Source organism: Berghia stephanieae, chromosome 12 (assembly GCF_034508935.2).
Source record: "Berghia stephanieae isolate SIO BIC M18660-M18661 chromosome 12, UCSD_Bste_1.3, whole genome shotgun sequence".
NCBI lineage: Eukaryota > Metazoa > Mollusca > Gastropoda > Nudibranchia > Aeolidiidae > Berghia > Berghia stephanieae.
In genome coordinates this window covers 13,746,741-13,765,300 of record NC_088371.1, presented here as the reverse complement: position 1 = coordinate 13,765,300, position 18,560 = coordinate 13,746,741, and the positions used below count along the sequence as shown (strand labels likewise).

At 33.3% G+C, this 18,560-nt stretch overlaps 1 protein-coding gene across 2 annotated transcripts in view; it reads right to left on the bottom strand.

The window, feature by feature from the left end:
• Positions 1–3,440: 3,440 nt before the first annotated feature.
• LOC144957680 (coatomer subunit zeta-1-like) overlaps positions 3,441–18,560 on the bottom strand; it is a 17,155-nt gene continuing 2,035 nt past the window's right edge. Inside the window, exons 3-8 of one of the 2 annotated variants that reach the window (XM_078889029.1) lie at positions 18,358–18,439; positions 17,721–17,812; positions 15,556–15,689; positions 14,646–14,736; positions 13,837–13,881; positions 4,379–5,099 (exon numbers count right to left, since the gene is read on the bottom strand). In XM_078889029.1, the coding sequence (XP_078745155.1) occupies positions 5,052–5,099; positions 13,837–13,881; positions 14,646–14,736; positions 15,556–15,689; positions 17,721–17,812; positions 18,358–18,439 (492 nt within the window). In that variant the 3' untranslated portion in view covers positions 4,379–5,051. Of the gene's footprint in view, positions 5,100–13,836; positions 13,882–14,645; positions 14,737–15,555; positions 15,690–17,720; positions 17,813–18,357; positions 18,440–18,560 lie in introns of both variants that reach the window. The other variant, XM_078889030.1, reaches the window with a different exon arrangement.

Sequence of the window (18,560 nt, the reverse complement as noted above, 5' to 3'; positions counted from 1 at the left end):
AGGTACGGCAGTTAACTGGGTAATAGAGAAAATGTATATGGATTCATTCTGACCAAGGTGGTCCCCGATAGCTCAGTTGGTAGAGCAATCTCTTCACCTGGGTGGGGATCCTGACCTCTCATAGTGGACAGGGAGGTACACACTGTGTCTTCTATCCCCTTGTATCTGTTTTCCAACATGCTTTCTGTCTTTGTCTTGGAATGAGATTAATTAGGTTTTTTTTCCTGGCCCTGGTCGGAGTCCTGGCTGGGAGGGAAACAGTCAAATGCATAGTTATTGTTTTGGGAGATGATATTTTTTTCCTTGTAAATCATCTCTTTGTTATGTATTATTATATTTGTTATTTTAAATGTATAATTTAAGCATTTGAGTGTGTTCCTCTTTGTTGGATTTTGTTCTTGTGTCCGGATGAGACTTATAGGTGATCTCAAACTAAGTACATTGGTGATATGCTCTTGGAATCTACATCTGATCCATATTTGTTCCCAGTTCCCCTGTCTTACGTTCTCTTGGATGCTTCAATTGTAATTCTAGAACGTTTTACTAACCCATTTTCTTCCTTTTTACTGGCGCTGATATAACCTAAATGTGTTGCAAGCGCCGTAAAACCCTTAATAACAATAACATAAACTCTTCACAAGCAAAAGGACCTAGATCGATCCCTGGTGCAGTCGACATTTATTTTTACTGATCGTTTGTTCAACTAAAGGAATGTGAGTAAAGAGTCTTTTCCATGGAACCAACTATCCGCCGAGCGAGGATCGAACCCAGGACCTTTCTATCCGAAAGCGAGTGTAATACATCAAGACCACATTGTCGCACAAAGGCAATAATATTTTTTCTACAAATAAATACAAAATTAATAGATAATTATATGCATCACGTGATTTTTTAACAATAGAAGCTCTATATCCAGCGGCGTGGCATGATTATAGTATAAAGTGGTGCCAGACGAAAATGACTTACACATGCTATATTTGTAAATATAAAAGAAAGAAAAACAGTTAAAGAAAATACTTACTTACATACTTGTAAAGTAAATTTGGATGGTGATGTTTCTATCCCTGCAAATCTTTTCAATAGTTTGTTTATAGAAATCACGAACGAATATATTGATTGAAGTTTGGACACTGAGTGAAATGGCTTAAACTGTGGGATAGACCATGCCTCGTAATTGTTACTGTATATTTATCGCTACAAAAAAAAAAACAAAAAAAAACAAAAAACGATCTTTTCAGATTCCACATAACTTATATTAATTAATTTAGTTATCTTCAGTATTTATTTATTGGTGAGTGACCAATTATCGGTAGAGTCTAGATCTGTATATTTTTCACCAGTGTTTACATTAAAACCGGTACTGATCACACAATTATATTTTGTTGGATGGAAAAGCTCAAATCATCGCAAATAAATATTGCGTCATTCAACGTGTGTGGATTATCTTCTAATATTAAGACTACCAATCTTATCAAGGATTTAAAGAAATACAATCTCAATATCGTATGCCTTCAAGAAACGAAACAACCCGAAACAGACCCGATCATTGAATGGAATCGACTATTAACCTTTCCACATGAAAACAGGCAAGGGGGGGGGGGGGGGGCGCTTGGGATTTCTAATATTATCTAAGGCATGGCTACCAAATCTAGAAACATACGGGATCATTCATGATAGGCTAGCAGTATTAAAAATTAAGAACTCTGCAAATATATTAAATAACAACAGATCTACAATAATAATCAAAACTCATATGCCCACCGCAGTATCAACAGTTATCGACGCTGATGAGAGAGAAAAAATGTATGATGAAATAGAAATCCTCAAACAAACATAGAAAAGAAGATGTCATACTGGTGGGGGATTTTAACTCAAAAATAGGCCAGAAATCAGAAGGTGAATACTGTTTAGGCAACTATTCTAAAGGTGAAAGAAATGATAATGGTCAACACCTAATTGATTTTTGCACAGAAAACCGAATGTTTATTGCCAATTCGGCATTTAAGCATCCATCTAGACATATAATCACATGGGAAGGATCAATACAAATGGATGACAATATCGTAAAGATTTATAACCAACTTGACTATGTTAGTTTCCTGGAACATTAAAAAAAAAACACCTGAACAATGCAAGGCCATATTCTGGAACAAGCGTAAACACTGAACACTTACCCAAGAAAAAGTAAGACAAAAGGGAATTGGTTCAAATAGGAAACAGATGTATATTCCAAGAGCACACTATCAAAGTACTTAGTTTGAGTTTGAGGTCACCTGAATGTCTCATCCTGACTCAAGCACTCAAGGTCCCCACCAAGAGGAATACACTCAAATGTTTACAAATCAAATATATTCTATGTAAAAGTTAAAATAATACATTGCATAACAGAGAGATGATATACTACTAATAAATACAAGACCAAAAAATATCATCTCCCAAAACTAACTACACATTTAATTTAACTGTTTCTCTCCCAGCAAGGGTAACCGGCCAGGACCAGAACAAAACCAAGTAATCTCATCCCAAGACAAATACAGAAAGAAAGTTGGAAAACAGATAAAGGGTGATAGAAGACACAGTAAAAGCCCACTATGGCAGGTCAGGAAATCCCCACGCAGTGAGAATTTTTGAAAAGATGATCAATATTTGAAGGACGAGCTTCTGACCAATTTTAATGGGGTTTTTTCAGAGTAAGGCAGTGTAGGCCTGTGGTCTCGAGTCCCATTGAGGGGGGGATGGGGGAGGAGGATACAAAAAGCTGAGTCCTTGGACAGGCATTTACTCAGATGTACACGTCTACTGCCAGATGAAACAAGAGTACTTTATGGCAACATCGAACAACAAATTATTGGCAGTCATAACACCGTCCATGTGTCGTGTATCGTCCTCTTTGTCCAAGCTAGTTTGTTGGGTTGGGGCTCCTTGTTGTATGTATTTTGCTAACATCTGCCAATTCATCCCTTAAGAATTCTGGAAAACGCCCTATTCAGATTTTTTTTTCTTTGAGGGAATGGCATCCTCATTATTTGTCTTTGTATAATAAATCGAACGTGCCGTTTTGGAGATTGAAGTCATCATCATCGTCGTCGTCGTATCATCATAGCTGTTACTACAGCATCATTATTGATATCATAATCATCATCATCATTCTTCTTCTCATTATTATCATCATTATCATTAGGTGAGATACCAAAGATTTCACTTTGCGCCACACACAGCGAGAGTCAAACCAAGAACCCATTGGTCTAAAGGTAAATGTTATACCACAGGACCACAAAGCAACGCCTCATCCCAGGATAAGGAGAGAATCAGAATACCAAATACAAAATGACAACAGGTTAAAAGAAATCACCCCCCTCCCCCAACCGCTTTTCTTCTTTACTTTGCAGACAACAGCATTATCTATTAGACTCAAAATCAAAACAAAAAAAAGATGCATAAAAATATTATAATCACATCATTTATTCAAATCCACATTATAATCAAAATGAGATTACAAATACAACATGCTTTGCACCAATAAATTATTCCATTTACTCTCACTCAGCATGAACTTACTTAAGTATCAAAACTGAAAGAAACTTTCTCTTTATTCACAAATTCTATTGTATAACCATTATGTGCCTCTTTTCAATTTTTCTAGTTGGCAGCAACAGCTATATTGAAATAGAACTCCTCTAATTTAAATCTAACAATTCTCAAAAAAATAATCTGATTTTAAAGACAAATGGGCTATCCCACATTATAAAAATGATTTTATAAAGTCATTAGTCTAGACCTTTTAATAATACGGGAAAAAGCTCGCGGTTGACTGTCAAATGATGTCTCTTGAGTTGTCCCTAAGTTTGACTAACTGTATGCACACCATTTCTTAGTCTGAAGGCAAAACCAAATAATGTATAATCCGAATAAAGTCAACAATCTTCAAGTAAACTTCTTGTTAGTTCCAAATTTGTTGTTCTTTATCTAAGTGTGTTCTATTGATACCGCTTAAAGTCAATCTTACTTAAAGTCAGTCAACCAATCTTTATAGTCAGACAGTGTGGACTTTATCAGGGTTCCACTGTATCTATGCAGAATAATCTTGAGAAAATGTTCACACAATTCGAATGTGATCAATGATGTATTTCATCAGGCAAATTCTTCTACTAAAATTGAGTTTTGTAACCAATTCTTTCCACACCGCATCCCAAGCATAAATACAAACACTGCAAAAATTTATTTATTTTAAATGCTTACTTTTTAAGAATTTCACAACATTTGCGGCATTGTTATTTCAGCATCAGTAAATAAGAAAATAAAAGGATATTAAAATAGCTTAGATCAATAGTCTTGTACTTAAAAACCCCTTTCCCAAGAAATAGTTATATGGAACCCCCCCCCCCCCCCCCCCCCCCCCGTTTTTCTCCTGTATAAATCACAATCTTTATAACCATAATAACCTAATGACTAATCTTAAAACCTGTCACATAAAATAACAATAAATAATAATTTTCATTTTTTCCTTCATGACATGCATACTCCACGCATGTTTTGAATAGACACGTCTCACTTCTTCTCAGCATCTACAAGAGCAGAGTGTTTCTCACATACAGAAGACACATCCAAATTCACCCTTTTTATAATATTATATTAAAATTCATAGAATGTGTAACACAATGAAATGTATCCCCAGTGACAAAAATATTGACTCATTCCTCTTGCTCACCAATATACCAATGTCTTGAGGATTAACTCTCTCCTTACCAGCCATTTTCAGGATTTTTCCCGAAAACTTCACACCCAACTAACACAAAAATAGATTTTTTACCACTCTGACATAATAGCAGTAAACTTCCTGCCATACATAATTTCTTTAGCAAAACATGCTCTACAACACACTGTTCGTTTTCTTTAACTTTTATGATGAACAAAAGAACTTTGAATGAGAAAAATGTTGGTTATATCGCAATGAATGTGACAATTGTCCTATAGTTGGTAAGGAGAGGGTTAAAAAAAAAAAATTAATATTAATAGATGAAGTAATGGTGATTGCATTGGTCCTGCGACGATCACTTGAGTAAAGACCACTTGATTTGATCCTTGGCGGATTGCAACACCTGAAATTATAAATAGAAAAATAGGAAAACATTATACTTTTGTCAATTGTTATTTGTTTTGTTGGTTTTTAATGGGTTTTACAGCCCTAGCAACACTTTTTTAAAGGTCATTTCAGCACCAGTAAAAAGGATGATGACAGGGGAAAAGTTGTAGATCTGAGGTTACATGCCCCAATTGTAAGCCAAAATGGGACTAGTTGAAATAGGGAACGGAGGATACAGGCACAAGCATAGGTTCCCACAATAAAGGATACATTTGAACACTTACAAATTTAAGTACAATATAATCAAAATTAAATCTATAATAGTACAAAACATACAGATGACTTACACACACAAAAGAAAAAGAAAAAAAATCTCAAGAGAGCTAATATATTTAACTGCATCTCTCTCAGCTAAGGATCCCAGCCAAGACCAGGAAAAAAAACGAGCAATCTCAATCCAGAGAGCAGCAGGAAAAGGGAAAACAAATATAGGGAGAAAGAGGTCAACAAAAAGTGACCCTGTACTGTCCACCCACTATGGGAGGTCGGAAAACCCCATCCAGATTTGTCAACTGAGAGGATTAAAAATCAAAACCCTAAAGATTGTGATGACGCATCATGGATAGGCCAAGGGCAGTAGTAGTTAAAGTAGCTCTCAGAGCCTGGAGGTTTGTCAGTGGAGAGATTTAAACATTAAAAACCCTAAAGATTGCAATCAGGAATCATGGCCAGGCCAGCCACATTAGAGTGAATTCAGAGTCATGGAGCTGGAGTTTTTTTTAAAAATTGAGTTTTTATATTGCGCAATATCCACTAAAAGTGTTCAAAGCGCTTTACAAGGGGTCCCTGGCCAACAGCAACATGTAAGACGGGACATGACACCTGTTAGGCAAAATTACAATTTTTTCGGACAGAGACATTGCTGTCAACGGCCAGGTACTCATTTTACACCTGAGTATGGTGAGAGAATGTGAGTAAAGAGCCTTTTCCAAGGGTTCAACTATGCGCCGGGCGAGGCTCAAACCAAGGACCTTCCGATCCGAAAGCGAGTGTCATACCACAAGACCACAGGTGGCTGTAGCAATATAAACAGACACCATCAATTGCTTGATAAATGTACTTTGGAACGCATAAATAACTAGTCCACCAGATCTCACAGACCCAGCAATCAAAATGTGTATGCTGGGTGAGCAGAAAGGGGGGGGGGGGGAGGTTCAGATGAAAATCTTGTTCACCCCAGGGATTTAATCAGTCCCTTTCCTTGGAAGGTGAGTGCTCTACCGCTGCTGAGCTATTGGGTAGAGATGCCAACCTCAAGGATGAGCGCTATGCAATTTGTGAGGGAAAAGTGTGACATTTCCAGACAAAAAAAAAGGGGTAATCCAGCGAGATTCACATTTCATGGGTAAAATTTTACCCAATTCACGGTGTCATAGCACTGTATTAATACTCTCAAATACAAGGATAACTGTGGCTTGCCAAAAAATGTAGTATGTCATTTTAAAAAAAAAATTTTTTTTCCTATTTTTTTTTTTTTTTTTGTATTGGTAGCATCTTTAAGTTTTAAAAATTGTAGAATTCGAAATTGTTGGCATCTCTGTAGCAGGCCCCCCTCAAACTTGCTACAGTTAACATACCAGAAAAAAAAATGGAATATGTGACCAACCACCACAATCAAGTATACATTCAGGTAAACCAGACATGAAAATCTAAATTATTAAATTAGAGTAATCGCTACTCTTATTACAGACCTTGAAAATCTAAAAATTTGTAATTTTGAGGAAACAAAATTGTCGCAGTAGATAACTTTTAAAAATCAGCAATTTACCATCATAAAGATAAATAACACTTCAAAATCCTTAAAATGATGGCATTGACGTTCATTTTCAAATAAATTTTGGCGACTTAAAATAGATGCTGGTGAATTTCTGAAACTGGAGCCAAAATTTCATAATAAATTCTACAATTTTTTTGTAATGGGAGGCAGGTTTGTTTATTATATATAAACGAAATTTAATTCATCATCTTCCACCATTCCAACAAATCAGCTGTTTTCGCCCATTGGAATTGCAACCTACCCCCTGCATTGGAGTTTGTTTCTTAGGAGCAAAGAGGGACTGTTCCAAAATGGATATTTAGCATTACTCCAAAAAAAAATAAAAAAATAAATAAATAAATAAAATAAAAACTCACAACCCACCCGACTCATTATGTTTCTATGCAAATTAGTCATCTAGTAGGATAATTACAGAAAGTATTTTGTCATTTGTTTTGAATCCAGTTTATTCATTTTGAATTCAGTCCTACATTAAAGAAAATATCGCACCTCAGTCTATCAAGAAAGTATCATGATTTTTTAAATTTGAATAAGCATATCTTCTTCCTCAAATAAATTGACTCAATCGGAAGGTGTCATTGCCGATGTACGGTACATAAAGTCTAAGAGGAAAAAACATGAAAAATAAAATAATTTTTTAAAAAAATAAGATTTAATCACATCTAAAAAGTAATTAAAAAAAAAAAGATATAGACAAGTGCTTTCCTGACTGTCGGGCATCTTTAAAAGTTTTAATATTTCTCAGACGCTTTATAGTAGCATGTAATGTAAGTTACAATGGAGATAGATGTATTTGTGACATTATCGACAGTAATAGTAATAGTCAGACCGAGTCAGTTAATTTATTTGAAGAAAAAAAAAATAGATAAAACATTCAAGTTATAAATGTGTCATATTGTTAATATCTAGAATGAACCAAAATCTCAAACAAACAAAAGTCTTATCATTTTGTTTAGCTCGCAGAAGTCACATGTTACAATGACAATAAGTCATATTTATAAATGCAACAAGTTTTGAAAGCAATCTAAAATAATTAATAACTATTATTATTATTATTATTATTATTATTATTATTATTATTATTATTATTATTATTATTATTATTATCATTATTAAATAATAATAATACTAATAATATAATAATAATAATAATAATAATAATAATAATAATAATAACAATAATAATAATAATAATAATAATAATAATAATAATAATAATAATAATAATAATAATAATAATAATAATAAAAAATAATAATAATATAATAACAATAACAATAATAATAATAATACTAATAATAATAATAATAATAATAATAATAATAATAATAACAATAACAATAACAATAATAATAAATAATAATAATAACAATAACAATAATAATAATAATAAATAATAATAATAATAAATACATAAAATAAATAATAATAATAATAATAAAAACAATAACAATAACAATAATAATAATAATAATAATAATAATAATAATAATAATAACAATAATAATAATAATAATAATAATAATAATAATAATAATAATAATATAATAATAATAATAATAATAATAATAATAATAATAATAATAATAATAATAATAATAATAATAATAACAATTTTTAAAAATAATATCAACAGACTAATAGTACAATGGGATCTCAAAATTGGGAACCTCTCCAAATGGGAAACCCGGCATATCAGTACTACCAAATTCCAGGGAACCAATTGTTTATATATAATTGAACCCCTCTAATAATTGGGAGAATCCAGTTCCAGGCTAATTGAGACATTCTTTTTGAATTCCCCAATGATCCATAAAAAGTTTTTATATAATTAATTCATTAATAAATAAACACACTTATCATACACTTTATCAAAGGAAATTAATAAATAAAAGGTTACACTTTATCAAAGGAAAAAAAAAAAAAGAAAAAGAAAAAGAAAAAAAGAAAAAAGGGGGGGGGGGTTAAATAAATATATCTGTATGCATCATATCATTCAAGGCAAATGGGGGGAAAAAAGAGAAAGAAAAAAAAAACAAAAAAAAACAGAAAGAAAGAGAGAAAAACAGGCAATGAATAATTGCCTGAAGCCCTGAGCGGGAGCTTTTACACGATGCTGGACTGAAGAAGACTTCAAATCAATTTTGAATCCGTCTATTCAACCCATTACCAGAAGACAGCAAATGAATCACTGACTCGTCGTCAAAAGTGGGTAACAAAGAAAAAAAAATTATCAGAAATTCCCAGTCATCAAATCTAAATGACAAAATCATTGAGATATACAATATGTGAGATTAAACCATGAGGTAGTCGCCCCACTTTATGTTAAAACTTATACACTGTGTTGGAAAGAGAAAAGAAGTCTTTGTTATCATTTCTAACCTGCATTGAAAAAGACACTAAAAATACGTATGACCAAGTAACTACAAAAAAAAAACCAACAAAAAAAACAAACCCAAATTGTTTTACTTCTTTAAATTTAGGTAAGTTCGGTGAGCTGGCAGTGTGGATGATACATTGTGTCATTCTAATGATAATAAATATTGAGGTTTTTTTTTCTTTTGACAAGAAATGCAAAATGCCATGGCTTATTTAAGTCTTTTATTATGTCACAGACCCCCCCCCCCCCCCCCCCCACCCAAAAAAAAAAATTCCTTTCACAATGAGATGCGTAAATGGGGAATAATTTATGCTCAACGTGCTTAACAAGGAATCCCAAGCCAACAGCAACACTTAAAATGTTGGACGAGACATGGCATTTTTAAGGAGACTATTTTTTAATTTAAAAAAAAAAGTTACCCAATTTAATACCTTGAAGCGTAAAAGAATGCGAGTTAAGAGCCTTTTCCAAGGACTGAACTTTGCATCACCCAAAGAGAGATTTGAACTAGAGACTTACAGGTCCAAAGGAAAATAGTGTCATACGAAAGGCCCACGAAGCCTTTCTGAAAATAAGATTATTTCGCATAAAGCCCAAAGCGGTCAGACTGCCATAATCTGGACAATTTGCTGGGAATGGCCTTTCCCTGATGACAGAGACAGAAGACATGACTGTTTTCATGAACTCATTGGCAACACCACCACTCATTCTTTTTATTATGGTATAGCATTTATGTGTGGTTTAAAAACAAAGAGGAGAAAGAAAAAGAGAGTGATAGAGTGAGAGAGAGAGAATGAGAATAAGGAATTAAAATGAAAAAAAATCAATAATATGAACATGACAAAGACAAAGAGAGGTTTTTGTTTTTCCTCTCCCTTCTGTTCCCTCCTTTCTATTGAGAATCTTCCTGATAAACAAGAATGGTAAACAGGTCCCCCAAATCTAGGGAAGACTGGAAAGAAATTTTTTAAAAGGAAGGAGACGTGGAGTAGCATTCATAAGTTTGTTCATAATATCGCTTTGCACCAAAATCATAAGGAAAAGAAAATCAAATGGTGGTTGATATTAATGATGATGACAGTGTTGATGGAGATGATGATGACAATGAAGATGATGATGGTGGTGGCGGTGATGACACACTTACCTCCAGCTTCTTAGAGATTTGCTATGGTGGGAGGTTTTACACAAAGCTAAATTGAATTTGAAGTTTTGATTGCAATGGTATAAACTTATACCAGACACTAACAAAAATCAGCCTTACAATTTATGCCTCCCAATTAACCACCCAAACTCAAAACAACAATAATAATAAAAAGGTAATTTTTTGTAATGAATTAGAAGTGTTGTTGGATTATCTTCCATGGAATAAAAAAAAAAATTTTAAAAAAAGAAAAGAAAAGAATTGTCAATTGCCTAAAGATTTGCGTGATTTCAAAAGGAGCAACTAACCCAAGTTATTTGGGCTGGTAAATTGTCTCGCCCCAGGTCTGCAATCTGTCTATCTTTTGGGGAAAAATCTGAACATCAAGACGACCCAAAATGCGAAATTTCCATCACTATTGTTTTGAACCATTGCCTAAAGATTCGCGTGATTTCAAAAGGGAATAACCCAATATATTGGAGTTGGTAAAATGTCTCACCCCAGCCCAGGCCTGCCAATGTCAACCTGTCTATCTTTTGGGGGGGGGGGGGGGGGGGGGGGGGGGGATCTGAATGTCAAGACGGCCCAAAATGTCAAATTTCCATATTGTTTGAACTATTGCGTATAAGGGCTTAAGAATTGTTGTTTTGTGGTTTAATTTAATCTACCAACTGTGTTTAAGAAGAAGAAAAAAAAAAAAAGAATTTTTCTGTAATCTGTATATGATATCGTGCCAAAAGGTTGTTTTTGTGATGTACGACACAAAAACACTCCAATAACAAGTTATTTTGGCAAACTAAGGAATAAATTCGTTTTCATCAGTTTCATCAGCTATATAACGTAAAATAAACCAAAAATTGACGATCTCTCTTCTCTCTCCAATAGAATAACAGAAATAGTTTTCCAAAGGCTCAACGAGCCAAACAGAAAAAGAAACCCACAGCTAAGTAGGCAATATACAGCCATTCCATTGCCCTAAGGGGAACTCCAATCACAGTAAATCTGACTTAAAATTGAAATGAAAAAAAAAAGAAAAAAAAAGAAAGAAAAATTCCCAGGAAAAAAAGTAAATTTTAAAAAACACACCAAAAACAACAAAACAAACCGGGATCAAAATAACTACGTCCTCGTACACAAAATCGGATCATTGTAATTATGCTTTCTTTCTCCCCCCCTAATTTCTGAAAGCTTACGTCCTTTCTCCGTATCAGCTGCACAACTTGATGGATAAAACCATTTAATATTTAATGAAACAAAATTGCTCTACAGCTGGGAGGCATTGATGAAAGACAAATTTACAAAACCCGTTGATATTCAATTTATTCGTACTCTTGGAAGAAAATGTTGATAATCAATCAATCCAATCAGTAAAGTGACGTGTACTGTATAGACGTACTGAACAAAAATGAATAAGCAGCTTCAATTAAGAACAAAATGCACCATTCAATATTTATGCATTTAATGATTTTACGGCACTTGAGGCTCATTCAGGTCATTTCAGTGCCAGTAATAAGTAAGAAAATGAGATAGTCAAAAAATTTAGATTAATAGTTTATATCAAACGAGAAAGACTAAGACAGAGGGGAATGGTTCAAATAGGGAACAGATGTAGATTCTGAGAGTACACTATCAGTGTACTTAGTTTGAGACCACCTTAAAGTCTCAACCAGACAAAAGCGCAGATCCCTACCAAGAGAATCACACAACTCAAATGTTTACAAATCATCAAATTTAAAATAAAAATATATCAGTACATAGTAGTAGTAGAGAGATGATTTACAAGAAGAAAAAAAATCATCTACCAAAACTATAACTATACATTTAACTGTTTCCCTCCCAGCCAAGGACTGTGGCCAGGGCCAGGACAAAACCAAATAATCTTATTCCGAGACAAAGGCAAAAAGCAAGTTGGAAAACAGATATAGAGAAATGGAAGATACAGTAAGTGCCTCCCTGTCCACTATGGGATGAAAAAAGAACTCTTCAGCCAATATCTTTCTTTCTTTATGATACACTTTTAACACTTTTTGGCATTAAGGAAATGCCATGCACTAATGACTAATTTCATTCAGTCTGGCTGCATCTTTATAGACAGACAAAGAATATGTCACATCTTAATCCATTTTTTTAAAGATCTCTCACTCATTTTCTATACAACCTACTTTAAAACTACCCACAGATATTCTTCTGCTTTACATCTGATCATAATTAAATCATGAGGTTTAAAAGTTAACACTGTTGTATCTTTGTTGAACGGAAAAAAAATAATAATACCACTTTACAGGTGTTGTGTCTCGTCCTACATGTTAACCGTTGCTGTTGGCTACGGACCAAAATGCTTGTAAAATGCTTTGAGCACATTTTGTGGATATTGCACTATACAAATGCTCAAGTTTTTTTTTAAATTTTGTTGCTGGTTTGTTTGTTTTTTCAATTTAAATGTAATTTATTTATTTTATTTTTTTAGATTTTGTTATCACTTCAAGAATTTTTATCAGTTCTCCTCAATGAAACATAACAACCCAAGTCTCAGTATCTTTTGAATATAAATTCCATTTTTTTGCATCAAAATCAACCCGACATAATATTGTTTTGAGGCAGAAGGTCATAATTATGATTAACGATTTATGATTAACGATTTTGATTCATTTTGTAAACGGATAGGTATGCATATACTATCATTTAAAACTACATACAAACTTTCAGATTTTTTTAGGATTCTGGAGAATACAAAAAAAGTCTTTCAAGACAAAACATTTCAGTTGTTCTGTCTTTATTATATGATAATAAATCTTATGTAGCAGACGACAGTTGGAAGAGTGAAAAATATGAGAGAAAAGAAAAAAAAAAAAGATAAGAGAGATTTGGACCATGGGTGCCAGCAGGAAGAAGTGCTGAAACCTGAAACTAAAATCTCGACACTTTGCCAAACCTGAAAATGTTCCCTCTGAAAATGCGGCCTAAACTTTACTCTTATTTCATCACCGTTTTAATATACCATTATTAAAAGCCGAGGTCTTGACCAAAGAGAGTTCCGGTTTCACAAATCTACCTCCATACGCTGAAAAGGTGGCTGAATCACATTTTCACCGATGCTATTAGGTTACTTTACTCAAAACAGAGGTATTTGACTTCGAGATATCGCAAAACCGGAATTCCGGCATGAACCGGAAAACTGGCACCCATGATTAGGACAGAAAGTTGGAACATTGAAGCCAAAATATTGAGTCAATTCATTCAAAAGCAACCAACCAATCAAAGTCCCGCATAGTGAGGGGAATGTTAAAGCAACCCAATGGATAATGAGAGACAGCACCGCGCCAAAATATCCATAAAATGTTTTGTAAACATTGCCCACACGTGTAAAGCTCATTATGAGTGATAGAATACTTTACCCTATCTGTCACAGCAGATACTTGCTGGGTGTATTTCGATGTAATCTTTTGTTTAAATTACACATTGAAGCAAAAGATTAATTATTGTAAATGATGAATAAAAGAAATAAAATTAATATAAATAAACTTAACAGAAAAAAGAAAAAAAAAGATAATAAATCACCTACCAATTATAAATATGAATATTCTTCCCCATTTTTCTCATATATGCATTTTTTTTTTTTTTAATTGAAGATGACAAAACTTTGAAATTTAAATCTGTTTGAGCTGGTTAGTAAGCTTACAACAGGAATTGAGAAGTTTTTTGTGAAGGGAAAATTTGTCGTGTAGATTAACTCACTCAATCCTAGAGATTTTTGCTACTTTTCAAAATTGGAAAAAAATTTATTAAAAATGAGCATGTACATAGATAGTGTTATTCAACTATCATTAACATGTAAAAACTAAAAATATTAGCTTTGATACTACGCCTATAATTTGTTAAGAAAAATGTAATAAATAGGCATGGGGTAAAAACCCGGGGAAACTATGGATATAGTCGGTGTTAGGGTTGAGTGAGTTAAGAAATACGTAACTGAGATGAATTTGTTCCTTGAGAAAATGAATGATTTTGTCAGAGGTTTGGAATCCAAAAGTAAACGAAAATGAAGATACATGAAGCTTCAGGAACAATCATTTGTATTCTTGTCAAAACTCTGTATATATCTTCAATTTTGGTTTATTTCGTAATCCTCGTAGAAATAGGATATAAATTTTAGTAGAAGAATGGCTTGAATATGATGACGAGTGAGATGATTTAATATGATTACCTGTGACATAGTCTGTTCTCCCAAGGGAATGTCGTCATTCTTAACGGCCACTTTCTGGACTACTGAGCTGCTATCTGTTTCCATGACAATTCTATTGAAAAATAAAAATTAGTTAATTAAAAAAAAGAAAACACATTTATCTTATTTATCACATTCAAGAGAGAGAGAGAGAGAGAGAAGAGAGAGAGAGAGAGAGAGAGAGAGAGAGAGAGAGAGAGAGAGAGAGAGAGAGAGAGAGAGAGAGAGAGAGAGAGATTAAACATTCTGTTATTTTTGTTTTTTTTAATGTGAGCAAATAGCATGTAGAACGAGACATGCATGACAACTCCAAGACACTGTTAATATCCTTTTTCTTTGACTGAGATATAATGCTGTTACCGGCCATGAACTCAATTTACCCCTGAGCATGGTGAAAACAAAAAAAAGTAAATAAAGATCATTTCTAAGGACTCAACATTGAGCCATCCACAGCAGTTCTTGAATCCGGGACCTACAGGTCACAAGCACGTTATACCACTAGACAAAGAAACCGTATTAAATAGTACTCGTCAAAGATTTAATACCATGCATTAAATTACTCTATCTGACTTGTCCACTTTTCAGAAACAAAATTCAGAAAAATTTATAGGTAAATCTGAGATTTAAATGAAAATATGATAACAACAATGACGATGATGATGATGATTTTTCTGGAATGATAAATCACTATCAAAAATTCGGAAAACGGTTGAAAATTGGGGAAATCTGAAATTTGAACAAGTATCAGGAATTGAAGAATAACAAAAGTCGGTATGTCCCTTTGGTAGACAATGCGCTGTGACATTTTGGATATTAATAGAAAGAGAGAAAAAAAAAAAAGTCTTACAGAAATGTCACATTCTACAGGTAATGTCTAATGTTCTAAACTAACCCTCCATCACAGAGCTCATCAGCAGCCAAAAATACAGCATCCATGTTGTCCAAAAGAGCTCTTTTCTCTACATTTTTCCTTAAAATTTGACTGATAGAATCATAGAATACGTTGAGTACATTGGCCAGAATCAACTGTGGAAGGGAGAACATGAATATGACGTTTGGTGAAAAGTATTTTTAAATAGGTTATAAATCATAAATCATAAGTAGGAATATAAAATAAATAATTCAGGGGAAAATCATGAGCAGACTTGCCACATACAACAAATATCAAACAAAAACAAAAAAAATCATTATATTTTCTTTTAAAAAGCCGATCAAAATGCAAGATTTCTGTGCATTCTTCAATGAACTATCCCTCTAAAAAGCCTAAGAACAGATGTAAGTTTAGTATGGTAACACATCAGTTTCATTTTCACTGATTTTTACTCTAAAATTTGGTTTGAGAAAAACAATTCTGACAGCAAAAAAAAAAAAAAAAAAAAAATCTGAATCAGGACACCAAATGACCTGTATCTACTAATTCCATCAGTATATAAAAACCAAATAATAATTAATAAAAATAATTGAGCTTTATATAGCGCAATATCCACTAAATGTGCTCAAAGCGCTTTACAAGGGGTCCCTGGTCAACAGCAACATTTAACATGTAGGACGGGAATGATGCCTGTTAGGCGATATTACAATTTTTCGGACAAAAACAACGCTGTTAACGGCCAGGTACTCATTTTACACCTGAGTATGGTGAGAGAATGTGAATAAAAGCCTTTTTCCAAGGACTCAACTCGAGCCCAGGACCTTCCGATCCGAAAGCGAGTGTCATACCACAAGACCACATAGCCGCACTAATACATTGGCCACCTGTGGAGAGGACAATTGATTGGTTGTCAAGTCTTGGAATGTATTCATCATGCGGACCCTCCTGCTTATCTAAACTCAACATTCGGATACATAGACAATCCCATACTCTAAGATCTTCTAGTCAGCTTTTATTAGAAGCCTGTCTTGCTCATACAAAATTTGTTAATTGATCTTTAAAACGTGCTGCCCTCCACATCTGGAATTCTATCTCTTTAGCAACAAGGAAATGTGAAACTATTTCGTTATTTAAAAGAAATTTAAAACGGAATATTTTAATCAATGCTAGGCCTTCAATATTCATGTTCATGTTTTGTTAAGTGTGACCCACTGTAGGAATTTTATGAGTACGTGCTTGTAGCTGTATTTTGATTAGTATTCCAAATTGCTGTGTAAAGCGCTTTAGAGCATTTGAATATGGATTTCAGGGCTATATAAATGATTTTTTTTTGTTTAATTATCATCATTAGTAGTAGTAAACGTGGCAGGTTTGCATGGGCACAAGGAACCTTGGCTTCAAAACATACTGGATTGAGCAAGAAAATATTAATCCATTACATATTTTCTTCCTTTTTTTTTTTTTGATATCATAATTCAATTGCACTAAAGACCAAGAGACTGAAAGCCAAAGTATATGACAATTGAGAAATTGATTTAAAGTGCGATTTTCTCTTTACTAGCTTTACTGATTCAATACTGCCTTGGGCATATGGGTCACATGATTAGGTCCTTTCAATCAAAAATGTTGGTATAGAGACTTGTCTAACAAGCAAGGCTACAGGTTTTTCATTTGTGACTCATTTTTTTTTCCCCTGTGCCCACCCAGCTGTCTTTGAGAGGATAGGTTGGTTAGATCTGGTGACACATCCTTTATAATAGACGAGCATGGGTTAAAAAGGTGGCAAACAATTGTTACTATTTAATTAACACCATTGAAACCAAAAATGACCTTTGGCTAGGTCATTTAACTATGAGAGTCTACTTTATTTAAGGTAATTAACTATCAGATTTGATAACCGAATGATTTTATGAGTTTGATCTAACATTGATGTAGTGGGCAATATTTTGTGTTGGTTTGAGAGTCAACGTAATAAGATGTCACCTTATTCAATGCCAGGACGTTTGCTATTAAAAAAAAACTACCATGTTTATGAGAGGTGATCAAACAGATGATTCCAAGCAACTGTATTGTGTTACAAATGTGTTATAATTAAGCCACCGGCATCAACACACAAAAAGACTAGGTAAAGCTGAATTTAGGGTGAGATCTTACAGTTGAGATGACATAGATGATAGAGAAATTACCTCATTCTCCATTGATGAGCCAATGACATAGAAGAAAAGATCAACATTACTCCTGTAGACACACGTCAAGCCTTCAAACATAATAATCTCCGCTGAAAAAAAAGTTAAAAAATAACCCCAAATATTTTTTTGTATTAACATATGAGTTCATAATGCAATATTCACCAAAGCAAACAAATATAAATGTCACTCTTCATTCCCTTAAAAGAAGCCTGTCCACCATCCCACTCTAATCTGCTGCTTCAATAACTCTTTTTGAAAAAGGATTATGTCAAAACAATAAAAAGACACGAAAATGTTTCTGTTTCAGTTGTGAAGATTTTTTTAAAGTGTACAAGCACTAAAAGTATATTAAGTTTGCTGGTGGGAAATATTTACCCCTTTCCCATACTTCTTTCAAGTGATGAAGAAAAAACAGATGTAATTGTGTTAAACATCTTAAAGAAAACCAACACACACATCAACATTAGCAAAGAGGAAGAAGAAGAAGAAGAAGAAGAAGAAGAAGAAGAAGAAGAAGAAGAAGAAGAAGAAGAAGAAGAAGAAGAAGAAGAAGAAGAAGAAGAAGAAGAAGAAGAAGAAGAAGAAGAAGAAGAAGAAGAAGAAGAAGAAAAAAAACAAGTGAGTTAAAATTTACCATTAGCTCTGTGTGTTTTGTTAAAAAGGTTTTTCTCAAAGGTTTTCTGTTCCTTTGTAGTCTGAAAGGTATCATCGTAATACTGAAAACGAAAAGAAAAACATCGCACTGTGAGTCACTGTGAGCTTATTTTTATAAGAATAAGATTCTATGTATTCTTTCATTATTAACATTCAATCAATTTGATCCAAAATGAAAATTTT